The following is a 25,964-nucleotide window of genomic DNA, read 5'->3' on the forward strand; positions in this document are numbered from 1 at the left end:
TCCTTCTCGCAACTACAAGTTTGGAAATAAATCGATTTAATTCAACCAGCATATGCCAAGTTTTAGATCATTTGAATTTGAATATTATCATTTAGTTATCGCCACTATAAAATGCCTACAATGGGCCAGTGAACCACCCCTGATCAAAGTTGAAAACTAATTAATTGACTGATGTTTTTTTGTTTTTGTTTTTCTCGGACCAAACACCAAAACAAACCAAAGACTTTACGACATTCTGTGATAGTGGTTATTTATTGAGAAAGAGTAGAAGAACTGGCAGCCTTAAGAAGCAGCATGCACAATCATGAGGCAATGCCAAGTAATACTGTAGTCAAGGTCTCTGTCATCCTTGCTGAGTCTTGCGTCCCCAAAAGGCTACCAAAAGGTCACAGGTGGCACACTTACTATTAGTTTGTTGCAGTGTAAAACTGTATCTCATCATGCTGCACATGGTTCGGTTCCTTTATTGAAGTACATGTGAACGGCAAAATGTTCGAGACCATGCACCACACCACTGCAAACATGGAACAGAGACATAAGCTTAAGCAAGACCACGATCCCATTATCCCATAGTTTTCGTCATAACTTCCAGGCATTAGTGATAAGAACTGCCTACGGCAGCCATCTCACAACACTGGGAGCAGTCAGGTTTCTGGGCCCTGTGGCTACCTCGCCAACCTTTTGCCCGTGGATGACCACTCCAGATTTGATGCCCAAGACTGTCTGTACCTCTCTACAGACAGTGTTGTGTGAAAGTATTTCGTGCACTCTTGAGACATTTGATAGTTTGCAAAATTTTAAATCATCCTCCGTTGTCAAACCAAATTCCTCACACTCGTTAAGATTCTCTGTATATTGTGGAAGTTGTGTCATGGAACCATTAATGTGTATGTGTATATATACCAAAACGTATGCGTATGTTTTCTTACTTTTGTGTTGTTGTTTTTCTGCTTCTCTGTGTGGGCTGTTGGGCTACCTTACCCAGAGCACAGGTTTTCTAAATCCTATGTTGTCAAATGAGCCCTACAGCTATTGTGAGCTTCAGCGACTGCTGCCTTGGGGGCAGGCTTTGTACCGAAAGATGCTCTTTCGTTGTCCTTTCTTTTTTTTCTTTCTTGCTGTGTTCCTTGCATTCAATATGACATAATGGCAACTCATTACCTGTAATGAGGACATTGTTTGTTGCCTTACCATATGCACATTGATTGGTATAAAGGAGTCTCAGCGGGGCTGACATTTGATTGGAGTATCTTGAAGTAAAAAAGCTTGAATAATTTACACGTGTTGTCATGACTATTTCAATGATGAGTGGCTTAGCCGACCTCCCTTGTGTCAACAATGACTCTATTGAACATGTCATGTCTCTTTCAATAAAAAGGAAGCGTGGGAAGGCCAGCAGGTTGCAGCCAGACCAAGAAAGCAACAGGCAGTAAAAGGAAACTTTCGGCTGCAAAATGCCATGTACTTTGTGAGCTAGACAAAACACAAATGAGCCAAGATCCATATTTAGTGGTCAGTGCTTGCTCATTTGGCTTGATTTCTGCATGCTAATAGCAAGATCAGCATCGGACATCGTCGCGAACAAAGAGGATTACCAGGACATGATCAATTAGCTGTAATTCTATCAGAGGCATCATCCCCCTCACAATCTTTCGATAAGATGAAGTCATTGAGGGTTTAGGACATGGTTTGTGGGGGGAGATGTAACTTAGTTTAGGCTGTAATTTCTTTAGCCGAACTAGAAATAGTCTGTGCATGTACATATTTGTCTTGGTGAGTCTGTTATATCCGGCAGCTGCGTCCAGATGAGCAAACCAGCGCCGTAGCGTCTTGCTTAGTAAGGGGAAACATTTGTTTCACAAACCACAAGCTTTTTGATACCTCACCCCAATAACAATTCCCACTTATGTTAATTTCCGTCATGGTTGCGATGTATTCATTTTACTGTGTGTGTGCGCGTGTGTGCGCATGTGTGGGTTTGTGTGTGTGTGCGCGTACGTGATAAAAACATTTTTAAAGAGAAGCTTTGTTTAGAAATCATGTTTGTTTGTCTGTAAAGATGCAAAGACAGTTGAATGCAAAAGGAAAAGAGCATTGGGCAACAACAAAAAATATAGTATACTCACAAGCATAAGAAGGTAAAGCTGCTATTTACTACTCATCCATGAACAACCGTTTATAAACAAGAATTCTTCCCCATTCAAGGTCCAAGATGATGTTACCTTTTAGGTGATGATTCTTTGGGAAGTTACGATTATACTGGCGAAACCTCCATTCTGCTGCACTATATACAAATGTGCTGTGTAATACTGTTAATGTAATGTTTTCATTCCATAATACCAAGTGGACAAGTACCGACACAATTCAGATATGTGTCAAATAGTCTTCGATATAATAATAAAATAATGCTGGGTTGACACTGAAATATTAGATAGATAGATAGATAGATAGATAGATAGATAGATAGATAGATAGATAGATAGATAGATAGATAGATAGATAGATAGATAGATAGATAGATAGATAGATAGATAGATAGATAGATAGATAGATAGATAGATAGTTAGACAGACCGCTTTGACGGTATCCATTGAAACTGAACTTTACTATCTTTGACAATGTTTTTGAGACAACTATTGTAAAGTATATAATTTGATTATTCAGATATTCTGTACTGATTGATTTTTTTTGGGGGGGGGAAAGTGACAAAAAACAACAAAGCAGACAAGATTAAACAAATATAAATGAAAATAAATTTCAATTATACATATTCGAAAAGGACTACAAAGAATTAAAGCCGATTTACTCCTGTCCTTATCTCTACCTCCTTATAATCCCATATAACTATTGCTTAATACAACATCAATATAGTACTCTGGTAATATAATAATTGAGAAATATTAACATACATCCATATTCCTATTTATATGAATACAATAATACAAATGATTGTATCAGACATATAACTATAGTTATTGTCCCACATAATAATCTTGATAGATATTTATACTGTATTGCTACTACTTAGTGTTGTACCTTGCAAAAGTATCTATCATTTTTTGTGTATGAAGTCGCTGATCAGTTTGTGCCTCCCCCTGCAGTGAGCGTACAGGCACTGGATGTGATGGTGTCACAGAGCAGCATCCAGGTAGCCCGAGGCCAAGCAGCCGTCCTGCCTTGCTCCTTCACCACCAGCGCTGCGCTCAACAACCTCAACATCATCTGGATGGTGATCCCGCTCTCCAATGCCAACCAGCCAGAACAGGTGCACGCACTTACTGTTCACACAACTCGCTCACCCGTCGTAAGGCTGCGCTCAACGCCGTAGCTTTTAAGGGAAATTAAAAAAAAAAAAATAATAATAATAATAAACAGCGAATTACAGGAATGATGCAGAGTACACATAGTCCACCTGCTTGGGGAATAGTTGAGATTATTCTAACTCACTTTCCAATGTAACCTCACTGCATATGCCTCTTGTGGATGGCTGCTTTCACCAAGACATCTTTGCAGTCAAAACAGGTACATATGATTATATTGTTGCTTTTGTAACAAGGTGTGTTCAGATAGAGCCTGAAGAGCATTTCCAAGAGTAGACGTACAGTATGTAGTGCACACTCACCAGACACTTTTAGGACCACCGCTCAATTTAATAACATTGGTTTCAAAGATACATCAAACTTTACTGCTGTACTGAAGAGAGAATTGAATAGCATCACACAGAGATTTCGCTTTAATACATTGTATCGCTTATTAGAGGCAGTTCTCCATTGAACTGCAGGTGTGCCAGGCGTAGTATTCATAGTGGAGTCATTTAGACTCACTTATGAAGTTCTAAATTCTTACTTGTGCGACAAATACACAGTTTTTGGCAAGAATGGCCAGTTCTTATTTGTAATTATTTTCATCGTGTTATGCTATATTTATGGCGACTAGTAAAAATGAGATCACATGAACGCAATAAAAAAAATGCCCAGGAGTAAAATAATTTCTTTTAGACATTGACTACCATTCGCACGCAACAAATCACCCCTCAAATTCAATAAAAGTAAACAATTAGTACAGGCAGATGCAAAGTCTAAACTAGTGGCAAAAGATACACGCCACGCAAAAAGAAGTTTGCACTCACAAAGCATGTGATGCATGTGTTAATTCCTTAAAGGTCCTGCAGGCAAAAATATAATCTTGTTATCATGCACAGATTTAAATGTATACCACAATTATTACACTTTTTTTCCAGTGAAAACCTGAAAGGACCAGTCACTATTTGGAGGAGAATTGCTGTTCCGATCTCGTCAAAGTAGCATTTTTATCCTATCGGGTTTTCTATTCTTTCTTTCTGTTAATATATTTTTTAAAAATTAATATATTAAAAAAAGAGAGTATGTTTCAAAAGTACATCTTTCCTCGATCAGACTTCACTGATAGTAATATAGTATAATATTGGATCCCAAGATCTGATTGGCTCATAATGAAAAAAATAAATTCTTATTACAAAGGATTTGCCTCGATAAGTTATTCATGTATTAACTTAACTTCGTACTATAAACATGGAAAATTGAACTTGTAAGTAATAATGTTCTTAAATGCTATTCATGAAAAAAATCTGTCGCCATATGCTTTATATGAGCCTTGTGACAAATGCGCACCCACCATCCATGCAAAGCTTAAACGTGGACTTTTTTATTAAAACCAAATTTGTGCAGACAGAAAATCTCTTTTGGTGCATCTGAACGCACCTTGGGGATAACTTATAAACAAGTTGTAGCTATTAGGTTTTAATAGATGTAGTGGTAGTGGGTGTGTCCTTGCTTTTGAAAAGTCTGTCAAGTAAAGTTAATTGTTGGCTCATTTCACAGAAACAGACTAAAACAGAAGAATAATTTGGTCTTTAACTGTGTTGTTTGTGGTGTTAGTTTAAATTCCTGCGCTTCCTTCCAGTAGAGTCACACCTAAAGTCTCCTTTATGTGCTTTTTTTTATCACCTACCCTCTCTGACCCTCACCTTAATTTGTCCTTCCCCCTTTCAGGACTTATGTGATTCATTCTTTAAGTTATTTAACATGCAGCTGCAGGCCGTACAAGCTCACCTGCCTCCCCTCGCTTTGAACCTCCGCTGGTCGGCCGTCCAAATAATATGATTATCTTCTGCACTAATTACCTCATACCCACGACAGGCTCTATATAGCAGCTGTTCGCTACACGCAGAATCTCACACACACATACACACCGACGTGCAAACTAGCTTCAGACAGGCTGCTGGTCCAAAGCCCAGCACAGAACCGCAGGCATCCATGCATAGCTTATATATATTTACTGGGTTCACGTGACACGCGCAGACACAAACATGCATGCTGGGTGCTCCAGAGACACGTGAAAACAGATCCATGAATTCATACAACCAAAAAGTGCATACGCCACGTCACACTGTGATGTTGTCACTGTGATGTTCAACAAAATGTAGTAAACAGAAAGACGTCATGTCAATATCAGCTGCCATCCAACTGACACAAGATATAGAATACCACAAGATATATGCATTGTCTCATCGTCGCACCTTCACTTTACATTACATAATAATATGTACTTTGGAAGTATAAACACAGGGTAACAACTTTTTAAGTGCACATTGTCGCAAACAAAAGACCCACGCGATGACATGTACACAAGAAGAAACAAGCTCTTTCAGTTCTTTGTGTGAATATGCGTAGGGGGGTGACAGTGCTAGAACAAGGTCATTTTGGAGAAAGTCAATGTCATAAATGATTATAGTTGATGCTAAAAGCCATTAAGAATTACTGAACAGAGCTCTGTACACTTGCACACCCTCACAGCCAGCGTTAGCACTCTAAAAAGCGCTCTTGGACCACTCAGCTCGCGCTCGGTCTTCTCAAATTTGAATACCATGTTCAGATAAAAAGCGACAGTGCTACTTATTGAGCGCTCTCACATGGCAAAAGCACGAGAAACGTCAGCTCCTCCTCACACAGCAAACTTGGCTTCTTTGGTGTTACTTAGACGAATAGTGTTTGTGTGCTTCGCTTGAGGTTATGAGTTTTCATACTGTTGCGTGTTTGTGTGTTTTTACAGCCACCAATCTACAAGGCTGACTCCCCATTATATTCTATTTTAAGGATTTGATCATCAAATTGATTTGCTGAAACATTGTCGTGATTGGCTTGTGACCACTCGAGGGCCTCTTGCGCAATGTTTGTAATCTTTACTCTAAAAGACTGTTCTGAAACCGAGACATCGGAAATTATGAATATTGAGTTTTATTCATTCTTTTTAGCCAAAATTTGGGGCTTTCCTGAAATTGTCTGTATCATCTCTTGTACTGACACAAAGAATAAAAACTTAGAGAACACATCATCCGTTTATGACTCTTCAAGTCATTCAGAGTAGTCATTCAATCAGAAAGGTAACGAAATTCTTTCAGACTTCGAAATTCTTTCAAACTTCCTAGTTTAGAGTTAACATTCCTCTGTCATAACAGTGCCTTTAGACTCCTCGCTAGGTTCACTATGAATGTTATGTCATTGAAAAGGGTTTGTGTGTGTGTGTGTAAAGGGTTTGTGTGTGTGTGTGTGTGTGTGTGGGTGTGTGTGTGTGTGCATGCGTACATTGGTGGTTGATTCCATTACATATACAGTACACTGATGTGTGACAGATCTTTATTAAAATATGTGATGAGTGAGTTGCTTCTGCGTTGCGATGTTAACTACCCCAGCTCCTGTGTCAATAAATTTAAGAGAGTCTTGAAAGGATATTTTTAGCAGCTGTTAAAATATCAGGCCCAGAAAAGTACAATTGTGCAGTTTGAAGTGAACCGATGCTCTGGTTATATTGAGGTCAACGATAATCTGTGGTGCAAAAAAATGATGTTAATCTGTAATAGAGAACATCTGTCAACGTATTTCAGATGATCAGATTCTGATCCTCATCCAAACCTTACAATCCATCAGAGGATGAATCTATGGCATAAGCATTGTAAAAACGTGACAATTGAATTGCCCCACAATATAATAATAATAATAATAATCAATATAAGATTATCTTAATTGCAGTCCCCAGGTCTGAATAATGCTTAGACAAACCACAATCAAACGACTACAGCACAAGAAAATGTTGGAGCACCTACCCCATTCGAAGATGTAATTGACACACAATGGACCATGAATGGTCTTAAAACTATGAAAAAAATTCTAATTGAGGCTTCATTCCTGAATATGTGATGCTATTGCTATTTGAATTGTTTCTTTTGATTGTCAATAAACCAGTTTGATAGTGGTGTCTACGTTCCCTTCTCTTAAATGTTGTTAACTGTACTGACTTTTGCAAATGTTGGACTTCAAAAGCCTTAGAGACAAATTGGCCAGCCTTGTAGGGAAAGTTGTGAACCTTTTTGCCTATTGGATTTCTGCCTATAATTGGTCATCTTGTGATCTGATCTTCATCTATGTCACAACAATAGACAATCACAGTTTCCTCCACCCTTTGACTACCTGCCCAAGCAATCAGTAGAGCACATTGAGAAAGCAAATACAGTACAGTAATCGCTTTTAAGTACCATACAGTAGGTGCCTTTGCCATAGATGCCAGCTCAAAAGTAGACAATGTTTTCAAAGGAATGGATGTCTCGTGTGAATTGTGGCCTTAATGTCATGCTACAGTATGTCAATTTGGTTGAAGTCAGGACAGGGACACTCCAGAAGACGTATTTTCTTCTGTTACAGGTATTAAGTTGTTGATTTACTTCTGTCCTTTGGCGTATTGTCCTGTTGGATCACACGCCTTCTGCTAAGCTTCAGTTGACAGACAGATGGTCTTGATGTACTAAATTTTGTAATTCCTTTTTCTGTCAAAGATAGCAATGTGTCCAGGCCCTGAGGTAGAAAAGTAATCCCAAACCATGATGACCACCCCTCTTCAGAGTTTGGTTGAGCTTTGGATGATGGTGTGCTGTGTCCATTTTTCGGCACACATAGATTTGCGAGTTCCTTCAAACAGCTCAACTTTGGTTTCATCTGTCCATAAAAATATTCGTATTATAAGTAGTGCTAGAACATCCAGGTGAACTTTTACCAACTCCAAACCAGTAGCAATTATTTTTTTAATAACATCCATTCTTGTGTAATGTTTTACTTATTGTAGATTTATCACCACAGATATTAGCATGTGCCAGAGATTTCGGTATTTAGCCAACGCTATAGGATTCTGATTCACCTCATTCAGCATTGTGCGTTGTGCTCTTTCTGTCATCTTTACAGGACGACATCTCTTGGGGAGAGTATAGCAAATTTGGTGAACTCTCTAGTCATAGACAATAGCTTTAACCACACCTCAAATCTCGTCACATTGATTGGACTCAAGGTTGGATGACTCTGTTTACATGGTGTGAAAACATGAAAACATATACTTGCTTGTGTGGTATTAGTTCAAGCAAACTGTATTTGTCTCTTGTTGTGACTTATATGAAGATCAAATCCCAATTTATTGGGAAATTCAGGTTTTTTTATTTTATTTTCACGACGATAAGGCGCACTTAAAAGTATTCCATTCTCTCCAAAATGGACGGGGCGCCTTATAACGCGGGGCGCCTTATGTGTGCACCGAGTTCCAAAATCTGTAAATGTTGTGTGACTTCGATGAGCGTTCCGCTTGACTGACTGGGAGCATTTCCTGCCGACACGCTGCTTATATAGAGGAAGGCGGTCGTGACTGAGGACAGCATGCGGACGTTGAAGGGGGAAGGGTGCGCGTGAAAGAGGACGCTAAAGGCACGCCCCCAGTAGGTATATAGCGCCGGTATGTGCATTGTGCAAAACAGCATCGGTTTGGCTAAGGACCCCCGAAAATGGCACCTACGAAGCATAGTTTAAACTGCAAGCTATCCGTTACGCAGAGGAACATGGGAATCGAGCTGCTGCGACAGAATTCAAGATCAACAAATCCATGGTTCGCAAGTGGAGGAAGCCGGAAAACGAGGTTCGCCAAGTCAAGAAGACGAAGCTGAGTTCCCACAGAAACGAGGTGAAGTGGCCCGAGTTGGAAGACCAACTCGAGCAATGGATTAATGAGCAAAGAACAGCCGGGAGAACCGTCTCTACAGTCGCCATTCGACTGAGTGCAATAACTCGGATCTCGCCATCATTCCGGGAGGCTTGACGAACCGCTGGACATCCGTGTAAACAGGGCGTTCAAAGTGAAGTTGCGAGCAGCGTGGGAGCCATGGATGGCAGAGGGCGAACACAGTTTTACTAAGACTAGGAGGCAGCGCCCGCCGAGTTACGCCACAATTTGTGAATGGATTGTGGATGCTTGGGCTAACGTGTCTGCTTGCAGTGTTGTTCGAGCTTTCGTAAAAGCCGGCATCATTTCTGAGGAGCCGCACGGCAACGAAACCGACTCCGACAATGATGAGAGTGAACCCGGCATGTTTGATGGAGAACTTGCCAGGCTGTTCATTTTGGATACAGAAGATGAGGACTTTGATGGATTTGTTGATGGGGATTGATCAAAAAATAACATGAGTACATTATTAAATAGTTCAATAAAGTACAACCGAAATCAGTTTTGCTCCCGCTGCCTTTTTAAAAACCTTTTTTTTTTTTTGCGTGCATGCATGCTACCGTATGTTTTAAGCTAGCATATGTTTTAGCATGCCTGCACCCAATAATACGGTGCGCCTTATGTATGTGTTAAATACAGAAATAGAGTAGTTCCAAAGGGTTCACATACTTATTTTGCAACTGTTCATCAAGGTCCATGACTACAAAATGTCAAATAAAATGCAGCTTATGATCAAAGTAAATTAAAGTTGACCATCATCCATTCATTTTCTGAGCCGCTTCTCCTCACTAGGATCGGGGGCGTGCTGGAGCCTATCCCAGCAATGTTCGGGCAAGAGGCGGGGTACAGCCTGAACTGGTTGCCAACCAATCGCAGGGCACATACAAACAAACAACCATTCACACTCACATTCGCACCTACGGGCAATTTAGAGTTGTCAATCAACCTACCATGCATGTTTTTGGGATGTAGGAGGAAACCGGAGTGCCCGGAGAAAACCCACGCAGGCACGGGGAGAACATGCAAACTCCACATAGGCGGGGCCGGGGATTGAACCTGGGACCTCAGAACTGTGAGGCAGACGCTCTAACCAGTCGTCCACCGTGCCGCCGTTGACCATCGTTTCAGAAATAAAATGTATGTGGTGCCCGATCCTATACGTGCACACAGTATGCTGCGGAAACATGGTTGACAATAAAATAGAGGAGGAACATATGACAAACCTGCAGTTTAAAGTGACTGAGGGCCCATATTGTTGATGTCATGTCTCAGAGGATAGAGAGAGATAACAGTGACGGCTTATGGTTAGAAAATTGAAGGGAGGCTTGTGGAGGTTTAGAGGTTTATTCAGGCTTTATTTAGGCGGTAGCTGTATCTCTCGTGTTCGCAGCCAAAAGGTCCTTTGGGTTTCTCAGAAGTAGGCTATAGTCAGAAAATAACCAGTTAGCGCTGCTTTTGCAACACATGTGCAACATAACACTTTAGGTTAGCAAGGATGGTTTACTGTTAGGCTGGCAGTGGCATGTCCAGACGTGGGCCAGCAGAGTTCTTTGCGCTGTCCGTCATCTGAATGCCTGTGCTGACCTCTTTTCTGTCAGCACTCAGTGGCCAAGCCAAGCAGGTCACGCGGGAGAATTCGGTGATTTAGACACATACAGTACATGTGATCAACAGACTCACTATAGTGTGTTGTGCTGATTGCCAGCATTTACAACGAGACATTTAATTCATTTTTATCCTCTGCTGATTTTTTAAAAAAGGATATGAATGCGCAATTAAGAATCCATCCATCCATTTTCTTTACCGCTTATCCTCACCAGGGTCGGGTAGGCGGCGGGGTTCCAACCTGAACCGGTCGCCAGCCAATCGCAGGGCATCAATAAAGAATGAATGTGCTAAAATGCATCCAAAGTTGTCACTTGTTAGCTAATCCTCTGCTCCTTCATGCACACACAAACTGATTGGTGAATTGTGAGGTCAATTGATTGGATCATTTTCAGCCAGCGTCTAGATATTATATCGTGAGGTCATCAGAGTATGAAACAGGATTGCACTCTGTGTCAAAACAGGCAGCAAAAAGACTTGACCGATGCTAGCGGACGCATGCCGCTGTAACACGTGGGCAAAACCAAGGACAGTTATTTTGCCAGAGCAATCGCAAGATACATTGATATACCATTCCCGCGAGTGAATGAATGCACACTGACATGCCGAACCACACAGACATGGAGGAGATGAGGTTGCAGGCTCTCATCACAGCTGAGGAGCTGCCTATTCATCTGCACGTAAGAGGACAAAGCGAGCACACTGCACTCAGGAAATTGCAGCCGTGCAATTTACAACCGTTAAGCAGCACTGTGGAGGACAGTAGACACACACACAGAGCTTTCATCAAAACTATCCCTGTCACGCTCACAGACACGTACACACACACTGAAGCTGGTTGTTTCCCTGGCTTCGTCTTTGAACAGTTCAATGAGAACTCTTTTCAGCCAAGTGAAAGGCTCCTCTGATTCCCCTCTGTGTGTGAGTTGATGTGCGCATGTGCACCAACCATGTGTTTGTGTGTGTCCTCTTCATCTTTTGTGAAGGCCCAGCTGAGGGGTGAGAGCTGTTTTGCATGGGGCTCGGCCGCACAAACGAGCTGTTCAATGCCAGTTTGCAATCAGAGCGGGGCTTTTAAAGACCTGAGGTTTTTTGTTTTTTTTCAACATTCTTACATTTAGACCTGTGAGAATGTTATTTCAACCTTTACCAGAATGTGAACACCAGCTACTGTTCCATGCAACAGATGATTTGTCTGAAGTCCAATGTTTTCAATTATGCATACCATTAAGTGGATGCTTTTATCTTAAGAGCCGTATAGCTTCAAATAAAGCATACTTTTAGTATACTCTTTAGTCACTGAACTAGAAGCGACCACTTATTCAAATAGATTCGTCTGTCTGTCTGTTTGTTTGTTTGTTTGTTTGTTTTTTCCCAAGAGAGTTGAGGAGTTTTTTCACTCAAAATAAACATTTCTTTCTCACATGTCGGACTACCCCACCCATGGGAAAGAAATGGAATTGGCCAATATTTGAAAAGAGAAAGAGGTGGATTTAATAAATGAATTAATTGTAATTTTAGAATTTTTTTTTAAGTACTTTAGTTCAGATTTTTTTTTTTTAAGTACTTTTGTTCCGATTTTTGTAAAATTGAGCACAGGTGACCAACTCCAGGTCCAATTTTACGTGGCCTGTGAAACATCCATGATTCTTGCTAAAATTCATCCATTTTCCGGCCAATTTCTCCTCACTAGTGTGACGGGCATGCCGGAGCCTATCCCAGCTGACTCTGGGCGAGTACTTCCTGAACTGGTCGCCAGCCAATCACAGGGCACATCTAAACCAACACATTCACACCTACGGAGAAATTTAAAGTCTTCAATGAACCTACCACGCATGTTTTTGGGATGTGGGAGGAAACCGGAGTGCCCGGAGAAAACCCACGCAGGCACGGGGAGAACATGCAAACTGTACCAAAATGTTAAATGGTCATATTTAATAAATAGTTAAATATTGCAAACATTTTTTTTTTTTTACCAATCTCCTTTTTTCAGTAACTTTATTATGCCTGACCTCTGATTTCAAAACTAGTTATCTATCAATTTGTTGTGCATATGTAATAATATGATGAGCCAGTTAAAAAAAATTTACAGTCAAAACGGCGTACACCAAAAAACAGAAATACAGAGCAAGCAAAAGGATGTTTAGTATTCCTTTGTCGTCCTTTAACTGGCGTCAATGATTCTAGCTTCAAGTTGATAATTCTTCCTTCATTTCTCTACGCTGAACCCCCCCCCCCCCACCCCTTCACCTTTTCGGTGCGGGGTCCCTTCTCCCTTCTCTGCTGTGCCAATCCAGGTGATAATCTACCAGGGCGGCCAGGTGTTCAGCCTCGCAAACCACCTCAATGGTCGTGTGGGGTTTGTGTCCACCATGCCAAGTACAAGTGCCTCCATCTTCATCAACAACACCCAGCTGTCAGACACAGGGACCTACCAGTGTCTAGTGAACAACCTCCCGGACAGAGGGGGGCGCAATATTGGTGTCATTGGGCTCACTGTGCTAGGTAGTTATCCTATTGTTCATCAAAACTAGTTGACATGATGGTTGACATTACTCTTTGGATTAGCAGAATTCAATTCAGTTACATTTGATTACAGTGGATCCCTGCTTGCTCGCGGTTCAGTACCCACAGATTCACCTATTGGCGTATTTTTTTTATTAGAATTTTTTTTCCATTTTTGTTTTCTTTTTCCTTTTTTGGGGAGGGGTGAACCAACCCCAAAACGCTTATTGAATTTCGGGATGATATTTATTGGTTTTTTTTTTTTTTTTTTCAATGTTGTTATAATGGCAGTCAATTATCCACAGGTTTTCGCTATTTTCTGTCCTGCCCTGTCCCTATCCCCCGCAAATAGTAGGGGTTCACTGTACATAAATCACATCAAAAGCTAAGTCAAGGTATTTTTAAATGGGACAGCGCTCTTATGCTGTACTTTAAAGAAATTAAAGAAGCCACTCGGTACTATCACACTTCGGCAATAATTGCATGAACAGGAACCAAGGCTGTTAGGCGACCATCTGCCTCAACCGGTTGGGTTGCGAGAGAATTGAGAGAAAAATGTTACAAATACAAATAGTTCGGGCTATTTGGCTTTCAGGGGAAATTTCAGGGAAAACGAAACTAAAATGCACCAAAACTTTTATCGGGGAAACTTAATTTGAACTCTATAAACATTTGAATGCCAAAGTCCAACTGTTCAACGTTTCAGTATATTTTGCACAACTCCCAGTAAGACATTTCCAAGGACATCCTTTTCTATGCCTCTCTGTGACTCTTCCATCACTTTGGTCAGTCTCATGATTTCAAAATGCGAACCGCATGATGACGTGAACTGTTTCATTACCAATTCTAATTGAGCCACGACATTTATTGATTGATTCCTTGATCAAACACCCGTTGTTAATTTTGCCGCTTAGCTCCTTGTGTGAGAATAGTAAGTTATGCAAAAACTACTGAAACATTAAACAGTTGGACACGTGTATTCAAATGTTTCACGAAGGTCAAATCACTTTCACCTATAAATAATGTATTTTAGGTTCCTCCTGAAATTTCACCTTCACCTTTTGTGAGTAGTGTATAGTTTTTCGTATTGTCTTCATCACACAAATAATAATTTTAAGTACCGTCTCATGTATGCACCTGCTGAATGAGCTACTTCACTTTTTACTGACCTATTTTTAAAATCCCAAATAATTTACTGTCTATGTAAAGAGAAGATTTGCATTGTAAAGTGATTGACATCTCACCACCCACTCTTTTCATCTGCCAGTGCCCCCTTCGGTGCCAGCATGTCGAATCCAGGGAACGCTGGATGTGGGCAGTGACATCATGCTGTTTTGCAACTCAGATGAAGGTATTCCAACACCGTCCTACTCGTGGGAGAAGTTAGACGCGCTGCCCAAGCTGCCGCACAACGCCATGCAAGGTATTAGAAACAAGCTGGCCATCGGGGTTCCATTTTGCCCCACCTTTGCTGGTAAATGTAACACACACGTCAGGCAGCGCCGACTCCTCCTACAATACCTGGAGATTTCCCTTCTGTGATCCTGCTGAGGGCTGTTGTGTGATTTAAATGAGAATGATGCTTTGTGTGTGTGTGTGTGTGTGTGTGTGTGTGTGTGTGTGTGTGTGTGTGTGTGATCAAGAATTTGTGGTGTTATGATAATTTTCAGCCCTTTCTCTCATGCTGACTACCAATTGCTGTAGTTTTCACACTTCATCCAAGAAGCACTTGCATGTGTTAAACTGGATGTTGTCACTAGGCAGCTGGCATTCAGACTCAGAGAGCTTTCGAGTAGCCTTTCCTCTCTTATCCGGCTGTGACCTTTGCGCAGCAGACAGTCTTCATCACCTGTTGCACTGCGTGCTAACACTACCGGTCAAATAAAGGCTCACATACAATGAGGCCCCGTGAAGCAAAGGCAATTGAAACTGCACGTGCAAACAAATAAATCATGAAGTTAAATTGGACTCTCTTCATGTGAATAAAATATCCAGGCAGTTGTTGGAGCCTTTTAATCAAACAGTAGTGCATTTGCACAGTGCGTGTAACCTCTTAACTCATTCATTCGTTCTTTGCAAGGAACTAATCTGCAGCAGTTGTTAAATATGTGATATACACTCAGCGGCCAGTACATTAGATATGAATTCTACAAGGATCCAATACAATGTTTGTATCAAATTTCTGAATTTATGTCGACAACAACGATCAGTTTTGATCCATACTGGCATGGGGGTATTTATTTAACTGCTGTATGTTTATTATTATTATTATTATTATTATTATTATTATTATCATGTACTTTGTAGTGGTATAGAACTGCTCTGTTTTGTTTTTGTAATATTTGAGTGACCTTATTCAGCCAGATTGGGCAAAAGAACATAACACTTTTACTCCTGCACACACACAAAAACAAAACAGTAATAACCACACATCAATGACGGCGTCAATCAAAACTGAAGATTTAAAGGCAGAATATGTTTATGGAAACTCATCACATTGTGCAAGCAAGCGTCCAAATAATGGAGATCGGTCCTGTAGTACGTTCTATTAACGCTATCTGGCGCCCTCTATAGGTCAATGACAGAAGTAATTAAAATGACTGTAACAAAATTGAACTTTTTAACGCAATTGAAGTCAGTCAAACGTGTCTGTAATGGATACTATGCTGCATGTCCAGGCTTTAGTCACAATGCAGCCCTTGTGTGTCCCGCAGACCAGATGCAGGGCACTGTAACACTGAGAAACATCAGTACCAGTACCTCAGGACTCTACCAGTGCACCTCCAGCAATGCCATTGGCAAGAGCACATGCCTGCTCAATCTTCAGGTTCTTGCACGTAGGTACTCCAAACACACGGCTCGACAGCTGCTGCGTGCTCATGTGCCTCTGTTGACACATTGCTGCTATTTCTTGACTTTTCACTCAATGAGCTGTAAAAAACTGAACTGGAGTTCAAAAGCCTTTCTCTTGGGAAGTTTTTCAAACTGGCATAAGACCGAGCAAAGCATTGCAAGAATCAAACGTCGTAGATCAAAATAAAAATTTGTCGTAATCAGACCAAAATGAAGATGGGGTATGTAAGATAGGGTCAAAGAGTTGGCTTGGCATGGCAGCAGTTGTGGTGACACATGATAAGCAGAGGTGGGTAAAGTAGTAGTCAAAAAAAAAAAAAAACAACAACAACAATTGTGCTCAATGAAGAGTACTGTTACTTTAGAATTATGTGACTCGAGTATGAATAAAACATTTCCAAGTAATTACTTCGCAGCACATAAGTATTCACTGATAGATCTACTCAAGTACCAACTGTTGAATAACTTATGACTTGAATGTCAAATAGACAAAAAATATCAAATTGGAATACACTATGGCGGCACGGTGACCAACTGGTTAGAGCGTCAGCCTCACAGTTCTGAGGACCCGGGTTCAATCCCTGGCCCCGCCTGTGTGGAGTTTACATGTTCTCCTCGTGCCTGCGTGGGTTTTCTCCGGGCACTCCGGTTTCCTCCCACATCCCAAAAACATGCATTAATTGGAGACTCTAAATTGCCCGTAGGTGTGAATGTGAGTGCGGATGGTTGTTTGTTTCTGTGCCCTGCGATTGGCTGGAAAACACTTCAGGGCGTACCCCGCCTCCTCCCCGATGACAGCTGGGATAGTCTCCAGCACGCCCGCGACCCTCGTGAGGAGAAGCGGCTCAGAAAATGGATGGATGGATAATTTGATTATATTAAACATTGACAGATGAATTTCTCGACATTTCCAGTATCAGCAATGCTGACATCTGTTTAATTACTCCAAAACAACGTGAGTTTTGCCAATTTCCATCTTTGGTGCTGTGCAAACAGTACATAGTGGATCGCTTAAAATTCCTCGGTTCCTATCCGTAAGGTACTAAATCTAGATTTCTGCCAAGTTTCATGCAATCGAGTGACTTTAAAAAACTTGAGATTGGTGAAACAGAGTCATGTGACATAAGTCTGACAAAACAAAACAAAATCGCCCAAGCGATAATAAATACTTGTAGATAAAAAGCGGAATGTAGCTTAATGTAATGAAGTAAAAGTTAGCGTTTCATCCTAACAGAAAAAATAGTCACGCAAAAGTAAAATGTATGCTGCATTAAAACTACTATTTTACATGTATGATTTCTCTAAAATCTTACTAGTAGCGTAATTGTAATGGCGTAAATGTTGCTCATTACTACCCACTTCCGATGACAAACAAGATGCTTTGTAAAAGACAGTATAGTTATTTCTCTGCATGTCCTTTTTTGGCAGACATTTTTCCCCCTTATGATGTACAGTGTTAGGATCATTTTTGTCTTCCCCCCCACCCCCAATATTCTTTAGCTCAGCCTCAAAGTGTGGGTCTGATAGCGGGGACCATTGCTACTGGAGTGCTGGCACTCATCATCTGCTGCCTGTTAGTGGTGGTCACCCTCTACTACTGGAAGAATAAGAACAAATACGATGAGGAGGAGATCCCCAATGAAATCAGGTTGATCACTTTTTTTATTCTTATTATTGTGGTAACAATTTAGAATTCCACATATTTTGGGGATTATTTACTGTATACATATTTAAAACTGTTTGAACCTTCCCCAGACTCTTATTAATATTCCCCACACTCCTATTACCCTCTACTATACACTTTTGATATTCTTGAACACCTTTTAAACTCTTAAACATACAGTAATGCACAGTAGTAGTGTTCGCTACAGTATGTACATTTGATTCCTTTCGATGTGTTATAATGATTTTTATTATTTTATTTTTTTTAGTTTGAATTATTTAGACAAAAAAGCGTTTATCTTACCACCCAAAAAATTGGGAATTATGCGCAACATGAATATGAAGAAAACATCTGCAATTCACTGAATCGTGATATAGCGAGGGAACACTGTGTAGCAATTTTTTAAAGTAAATATACCACCTCACTGAGCTCTCGTTTGCTCATTTCCACAGGGAAGACGACCTCCCACCAAAGAGGTCCTCGTCCGTGAAAGCGTTCCATGCCGACGCCTCATCATCGGAGAACGACACCCTGACCTCCACCAACACCTACAACAGTCGCTACTGGCACAACCCCAAACCCAACTACGACACCAACTCGTACACACGCTACAACGGAGACACACGGCAGACCTTCGCCACCGCGCTCCATGGCACACATGGACACAGACAGTCCCAGAACCCGGCACACAGCTCGGCAGTCGCAGCAGCGCCGGGCTCGGCCCCGCTGTCTCGCCACACTCAGCCCGCAACTACAACAATTTCCTGCTTTGCCAATGGCAGCCACACACTCCCGCCACCCAAGACCCTGGTGGTCACCACAAACTCCGCCCCATCCCCCCCCACCATGGTGCGCAGCAATGGCTCCGTGAGCCTAAAGCCGGTGGTGACGCCCACCCACGGGCAGCACACGCACTCCTACGCGGTGAGCCAGGCCACGCTGGAGCGGATGGGGGCGGTACCAGTCATGGTGCCCGCCCAGAGCAGAGCAGGCTCGCTGGTCTGAAAAGCTGTTTTGCGTAACGCTTTCAGAACAGGACTTGGTTAGTTTTTGTTTGTTTTTTAAAATCCAATGATGAAAACCAAACTGAAGATGGGCTGAAACAGCCTGCTGCCCTTTAGTTTGCTATTACAACTGTGTCTTTCTCTATTCTGTGTGCTGTTCTTTTGTTGTTGTTGTTTTTTATTCTAAAAACAAAGTAGGATTTTGCAGTGCAGAGTTCATATAATGCCAATTTATTTATTGAAATGATCCTACCTTTTTATTTGGAAGTCGAAGACTGGAATCAAATCATCCCATTATTGGAGTTATTTTCTTGTTTTAGGGTTTTAAAATGATGGAACCGTTTGTTTGTTTGTTTGTTGATCTGTTTTCCCCAAAACGTTGCAGGCATTTCAATCTCAGTGTGTCGAGACTGCAGGATTGGACTGGAGTGAACTCAATTTTCCTTCATAAATGCATGTGTTTTCTTTTTTGCCACAGTTTGCTAAAATAATTCCATAATGATGATCCCGATGATGGTAAGAATGATTATGCATTAAAAAAGTGAACGTTCCATTGTCCGTTGGAAGCTACAGTACTTTTAGATGAACGTACAGTGTACAAGAATGATACAATGGTTGCAATGGCCTTAGAAGAGAAGAGAATGACAGGCTTTATAGATGCAATATGCTGCATCATATACATAATGAAATGCAAATGTTTAAATTGTGTTTATGCACTTTTTTTAGCGCAATTTCGACAGCCTGCCATCTTAAGAACGGTCTTAGTGATAAATTGCTTTAGCCTGCATATTTTTTTTTTCCTTTCTTTCTTTTTGTCCTAATCTGGTCTGTCACCTCTGTGCTACTTTTAGGAAATGATGTGTTATTGAATAAATGCTTTACAAAAGAAAAATATATATATTTAAAGATGAGGTTCCCCCCCCCCCCTTCTAAAAAGGCAAGCATCTAACTTTTTACTGTACATATTGTAACTACAACTGTAGGCTAGAATCTAAGGAAACATTTCGATTGGACTCGTGTCTTAACATTTTGTGGCGTCGGAGGCACAGAAAGGAAATATTGTTGATTCATTGAAAGGATCTTTGTTTTTAATTTGTAGCTTTATTTTCCTCACAAATATTGCCATTTTTTTATTTCGCAAACCAGGTAAATACAGTCTGTTTATGCTGTATAAATCTATAATGTGTTTAATTTTAACCAAATTGAGCAACTCAGCTTTGTCGTTTCTTGTGTGTTAACTTCATGCAATATACTAAAACTTTATGCCACAATTATTTGATAGAGTTCATCCTTTTATTTGTATTGCAGTTTCATGGATATTTTAAGATTTGCAGTTGAAAAATGCAATCTCATTACGTCTTTGAGACAATACTTCATTGAATTGAGCCACTGTCATCATCTAGTGTCATCATGTACGAATTATTTACACTGGGTTGAAACTGGATCTGACTTAGAATTCTGTTTATATCTCATGTATGTACAGTATGTCCATGCAGTCATAAATGTGCATGTGCCATTCTTCACAGAACGACGAAAACGAGATGCGAACAGTTGGCTAATTTGATTCGAAGTTTATTGTTTATCAGCAAGTATGATAGATATTGTGTATACACAATGTGGACAAAAGTATGAAGACAGAGTTGACTCGTCGCACACATCACGTCTCTAATAAACTCGCTTGTGCTTCTCAAACACATCCAAATAGAAAGTTCAAAAATGACAAATGCACACATATTGATTATTTACCTGTCTGTGTTTTCCAATAAGTTTCATTAAGATTTTCTCAGCATCTCAGCCAATGTCGCCCACTGTGGTTGTTAACATTGAGACATCCTCTAAGGTTTCTGTTATTAACTCAAGGGAGAATGGCCACTTTGAAGAACTAAATGGGGAATAAACTACTGACATTCTGTGTCTATGACCGAGCGTCTACGATGAGCTGTTATAGGAAACAATGACCAAACCAATTTGTAAATATGTAAAGAAATCAATTTGTTCTTACTATTGGTTTGAAATGTCAACTAGGAAACATAACACTGGAGCTTGTTGAGAATAAAATATTGTTGATACAATCTTCGGCCTTTGTGTGTTTATGATTGTAGGAAGTCAAGGTTTAACTGCAATTTTGACATAGAGGGGGCAGTCCGTTATTGCAATCGGCACCTTTCCTAATTCTTCAGTGCAACACTGGGCCAACATCCCAGAAAGTGAGGTTCACAGATGTCTCCGAAAATGCCTGCATTCACTTAAAATGTGATTAAAAGTGAAGACAATTTTCAATTTTGAAGCGGGTCACGTAAAATGATGCGTCGTGGCACATCTGGCCCCCGGGCCTTGTGATTGACACCTGTGACCTTTTACAACATTACCCTTAAAAATACATGGCTTGAAGATCATTTTAACTTCCAGAAAATAAGGATTTATCTAGGCTTTGGTACCATCTTGTGGCATATTCTGGCTTCATACAAAGAGCACAATAAATTACAGATTTTTAGTTCATAACTGAGAATACACACCCTCTTGCAATATGGGTGAAAATCCAAAATATAGAAAGACCATAAAATATATTTTAAATATTTCCGTTTTACCCCTCCCATACACTTTTAATATAAATAATTTATAAAACAGACTTAAATTTATAGAATACACCTTTTAAAGTATTCCTTAGCACAAGTTCTCACTCTCTAAATGTGGAAAAATGGGACACTATCGTACAACATTACTTTGTGGAAACAAAAAAAAAAAACCCCGATCCCGCCCCTCGATTGATTGGGTGGAGTCCTCAGCCTCCACGGCGCGGCCACAGCAATTACAGGACATTTCTGTCAGTTTTTGTGCATGTAAAATTAACTTGCATGTGTCCCCAGGCACCCTGGGACTCTTTCACTGGGTGTGGAGCCACGCACTTATTGCGACAAATAACTCATGAATATGCAAATCGCTTGTGTATCCCCTCACTTATACTCTCTCCCTGTAGACTTTTATAATTTACAAAGTTAATCCCACCAAATTGCAGTTGCACAGCCGGGTTCATGACCCTTGTTCTGCATGCTTCTTCTCCTGTCCTTGTCCTGTTCTATCTTGTCCTGTCCTTCCCTCACAGGGTGTAGCATACAGCCCCATGCAACACTCATATTTAATGTTTCATTGTTGTAGATAATGTAATGACTTTCTTTTCTCATTCTGTTTCCAATTAGTGCTTGTCTTCGTTTCTCTCTCCCCTCTAAAAACTTTGTTCTATTCGACTCTGATTCTCAATAAACTTCAAACATAATACAAAGAAACCACAGCAGAAGCTTAAAAACTCCACTGTGACACAGTAAAACTGTTCCGGCATAAAAGGGATACAGATCTTCCATTTTGCTTGCCTAACATCCGAACACAGGGGGGGGGAAAAATAATAAAAAACATAAAAACATCAATCTTCAATAAAGACATCACAGCATACTTCATACAAGCTCTTTGTTAGTAATGGCTTGCCATACTTGGGGTTTACTGATGAGTCCACTTAACTTATTAGGATGGCCAATCAGCGTACACCATAAACATCTCTACACTCACGATTGGCTGTTCTCAGGGAAGGAACCTGCCACCTCCACCGCGGTGACATTCGTAATACAGATAATAAAGACGTCATTGCCGTTCAAGGTAAGCTTCCTTTTATTAATTTCTTCACTTTACATCGTTTTTATTGGGTCCATCCAATAAATTTTTTGCGGCGAAGGAATTTGTTTCTGTCCACACACGTTGCTTCTGAGGCATTAGTACAGCAATAGTTGTCTGTTAAAATTCAAATGGAATTATGATATAATATTATTCTGCCTATTACGTCGTTGTTATTGGGTCAAATTATTTTTTTGTGTTGACACACGTCACTTACCTGTCAGAAAGTTATGAGTGACCTGGTCAAATTGTCCCTATGAAATACTTAGACTCCTGAAATTCAAAGTGCTTGCGACTTTAATTGTTGACAGAAATTGTAATATGATTTTATTTTCAGCAGCACGATGGATTTCCATCCTCACTTCCGGTACCTCCCTTTCTTGAAAGAGTTGACTTGGAGTCTTCCAAGGAGGCCTCCAAGATAGCCCGAGCCTTTAGGTACACTGTCAGATGTACAACCCCAATTCCAATGAAGTTGGGATGTTGTGTTAAACATACAAACAACATACAAACAGACATAAAAACAGAATACAATGATTTGAAAATCATGTTCGACCTGTATTTAATTGAATACACTAAAAAGACAAGATATTTAATGTTAAAACTGATACATTTGAATGTTTTTAGCCAACAATCATGAACTTGGAATTTTATGGCTGCAACACATTCCAAAAAAGCTGGGACAGGGTCATGTTTACCACTGTGTTACATCACCTTTTCTTTTAACAACATTCAATAAAAGGTTGGGAACCGAGGACACTAATTGTTGAAGCTTTGTCGGTGGAATTCTTTCCCATTCTTACTTGATTTACAGCTTCAGCTGTTCAACAGTCCGGGGTCTCCATTGTCATATTTTACGCTTCATAATGCGCCACACATTTTCAATGGGAGACAGGTCTGGACTGCAGGCAGGCCAGTCTTGTAGTATTCTTTTACTACTGAAGCCACGCTGTTGGAACACGTTCAGAATGTGCTTTGGCATTGTCTTGCTGAAATAAGCAGGGGCGTCCATAAAAAAGACGTCCATAAAAAAGACCTTGCTTGGATGGCAGCATATGTTTCTCCAAAACCTGTCAGCATTAATGGTGCCTTCACAGATGTGAAGTTACCCATGCCATTGGCACTAACACAGCCCCATACCATCACAGATGCTTGCTTTTGAATTTTGCGTCCATCACAGTCCGGAGGGTTATTTTCCTCTTGGCCCGGAGGACACAAGGACCACAATTTCCAAAAACAATTTGAAAATGTGGACTCGTCGGACTAGAAAACACTTTTCCATTTTGCATCAGTCCATCTTAGATGAGCTCGGGCCCAGAGAAGCCGGCGGCGTTTCTGGGTGTTGTTGATAAATGGCTTTTGCTTTGCATAGTAGAGTTTCAAGTTGCACTTACGGATGTAGCGCCAAACTGTATTTACTGACATTGGTTTTCTGAAGTGTTCCTGAGCCCATGTGGTGATATCCTTTACACATTGATGTCGGTTTTTGATGCAGTGCCGCCTGAGGTATCGAAGCTCACGGGCATTCAATGTTGGTTTTCGGCCTTGCCGCTTACATGCAGTGATATCTCCAGATTCTCTGAACCTTTTGATGATATTATGGACCAGCCTGGCCAAAGATGGCCAGGCTGGCCCTGGCCATCTTTGAGTGGGACGCCGAGGACAGGAACCTGCTGAGACGGGCCAAGCAGGCCGAGAAGGAAGAGGGTGGCGCCCTCCCGGTCGCTCTTTCTGCCAAGGAGCTGTTTTGCGACACTGCCGTCGTCGCACCAGAGGGGCCGAGGAGACGGAGCGGCTCATCAAGGAGTTCACTTCCTCCACTTCTGGGAGGCCAAGGATACCATGGGCAAGCCTCTCCTTGACCAGGCCAGGACTCGGCACATCTGGGACACACAGCACCAGCACATGGCCTGCATCCAGGACCCGCCTGGCATCGCCATGTACACCAAGACGGGGGAAGTGATGAGAGGTGGCATCAAGCTTCCGATCTTCAGATGTGCGCGAGGCTCCACTTCCCTGGAGTCCTTCCACCTCCACCAGTGCCGCTTCATTCCTGGTGAGGAGCGCAACCGTTATGTGGCGGGGATTGTTGGCGGGCAAGCGTAACTCTCCTTCTGTCCACTTTGGCAGGCACGGTGGCCAACGCTCTCCACTTCCAGGTCTACCTGTTGGAGGGCTTGACCCGGTGGAACGAGGACCGAGCCAGGGCAGCCGAGGTAGTGGGCCCATCGACAACCTCGATGCGCTGCTACGATTCCCGCCTGCTTGACGCCTTCCAAAAGCTGACCATGAAGATGATGAATCGCACGCTAGTGGAAAACTACACCCCACCGAGGGAATACACCGGTAAGTCGTAGGGGCGTGCCAGGCCAACCCCCTCCGTCTCTTTCCCACCGACATGACGCGTTCTGACTTGAAATTGCTCGCGTTCAGGGGAGCTCATCGGCTTGGACTACCTGTATGCCCAGACCGGCGCCGCACTCCATTCAGACCCCGGTCGTGACGGGGAGGGTGAGGTGGAGGGGAACCCGACCGCTTGGCTGGACAAGGTGGCAGAGGAGGACAAGGTGGCAGAGGAGGACAACGGGGCGGTCGATGTGGAAAAGGACGAAGGAGACCCGGAGTTCATGGCCTTGTCCATGTACATGTTGGAATGCCAGGACAGGGACAGGGAGGCTGCGCCCCCACCACATCTAGACGCTCATGCAGAAGAGGTAGGTCTCTCCGTGCATTTGTCTTTTTTTTGACGGTTTGACCAAAAGCCGTCCGTTTGATGCAGAACGTCCTCGGCCCGGACGGACACGGGGGCTACCGGCACGTCTGCCACCTGGTGTCGGCGCTGGTGGAGCTGCGTCTACGCTCCTTTGTCACGCCGTCGCAGGTGGCCAACATCAGGGATCTGTGGCTGAAGCTGGACTCCAGGGACAAGGCCCCCGTTGCCCTTCCCCTGCGGCACAAGGACAGGTCGTCCAAGGGCCGCTTCAAGACCTTGGCTAGAAATTGCCACTCGACGGGCCTGGACAGTGCCAAACGGTACATGCGGTTTGTCTTCGAAGGTATGTGGGAGTTTTCCAGGCTGGCAACTCACGTGGCGGCGTTTTCTGTGGGTAGTCTCTCCATCAGACAGGGCATGGATGTGGCGCACCCCCCGAGCGTGAGTAGGTTGATGGAGGCCATTTTCATCGAACTGTGCTACATCCACGCTTGGGGGCGCAGCCTGGCCGGGATCCGGATGAGCCGATGGGGGCTGGTGTTGCGCGACTACGGGCGCATCAAACAAATCTGCAGGTCTGTGCAGCTGCTGGCCGCCGCTCCCATCCAGCTGGTGGAGGTCAACCACCGGACCCTTACGCAGTGGTAAGACTTGTTCACTAGTGCGCATAACCACCACAACAACGACCGTGTATATTTTAGCCATTTTTGAAAGTGACTTTTTATTTTTTATTTTTTTTTTATAGGTACAACCGGAGAAGCAAGGAGGAACTGGCCAGGAGCCTGTGCGTGTCGCTTCGGGTGCCCACTTGCAGACCAGGTTGCAGCAGAGGCGCTCCCGCCATCCAAGCCTTTACTGGAGAAGCCTGTACAGCCCAGTAAAGGCC

General features: G+C 42.0%; 1 protein-coding gene across 5 annotated transcripts in view; it reads left to right on the forward strand.

The window, feature by feature from the left end:
• Window positions 1–20,760, forward strand: part of igsf11 (immunoglobulin superfamily member 11) — a 94,851-nt gene extending 74,091 nt beyond the window's left edge. For 2 of the 5 annotated variants that reach the window (XM_061681905.1, XM_061681908.1), the window contains 7 exons: window positions 3,102–3,265; window positions 3,502–3,522; window positions 12,975–13,182; window positions 14,450–14,605; window positions 15,897–16,019; window positions 17,536–17,683; window positions 18,151–20,760. In XM_061681905.1, the coding sequence (XP_061537889.1) occupies window positions 3,102–3,265; window positions 3,502–3,522; window positions 12,975–13,182; window positions 14,450–14,605; window positions 15,897–16,019; window positions 17,536–17,683; window positions 18,151–18,703 (1,373 nt within the window). In that variant the 3' untranslated portion in view covers window positions 18,704–20,760. The other 3 variants (XM_061681907.1, XM_061681909.1, XM_061681910.1) reach the window with 2 other exon arrangements.
• Window positions 20,761–25,964: the final 5,204 nt, after the last annotated feature.

Source organism: Phycodurus eques, chromosome 7 (assembly GCF_024500275.1).
Source record: "Phycodurus eques isolate BA_2022a chromosome 7, UOR_Pequ_1.1, whole genome shotgun sequence".
Lineage (NCBI taxonomy): Eukaryota > Metazoa > Chordata > Actinopteri > Syngnathiformes > Syngnathidae > Phycodurus > Phycodurus eques.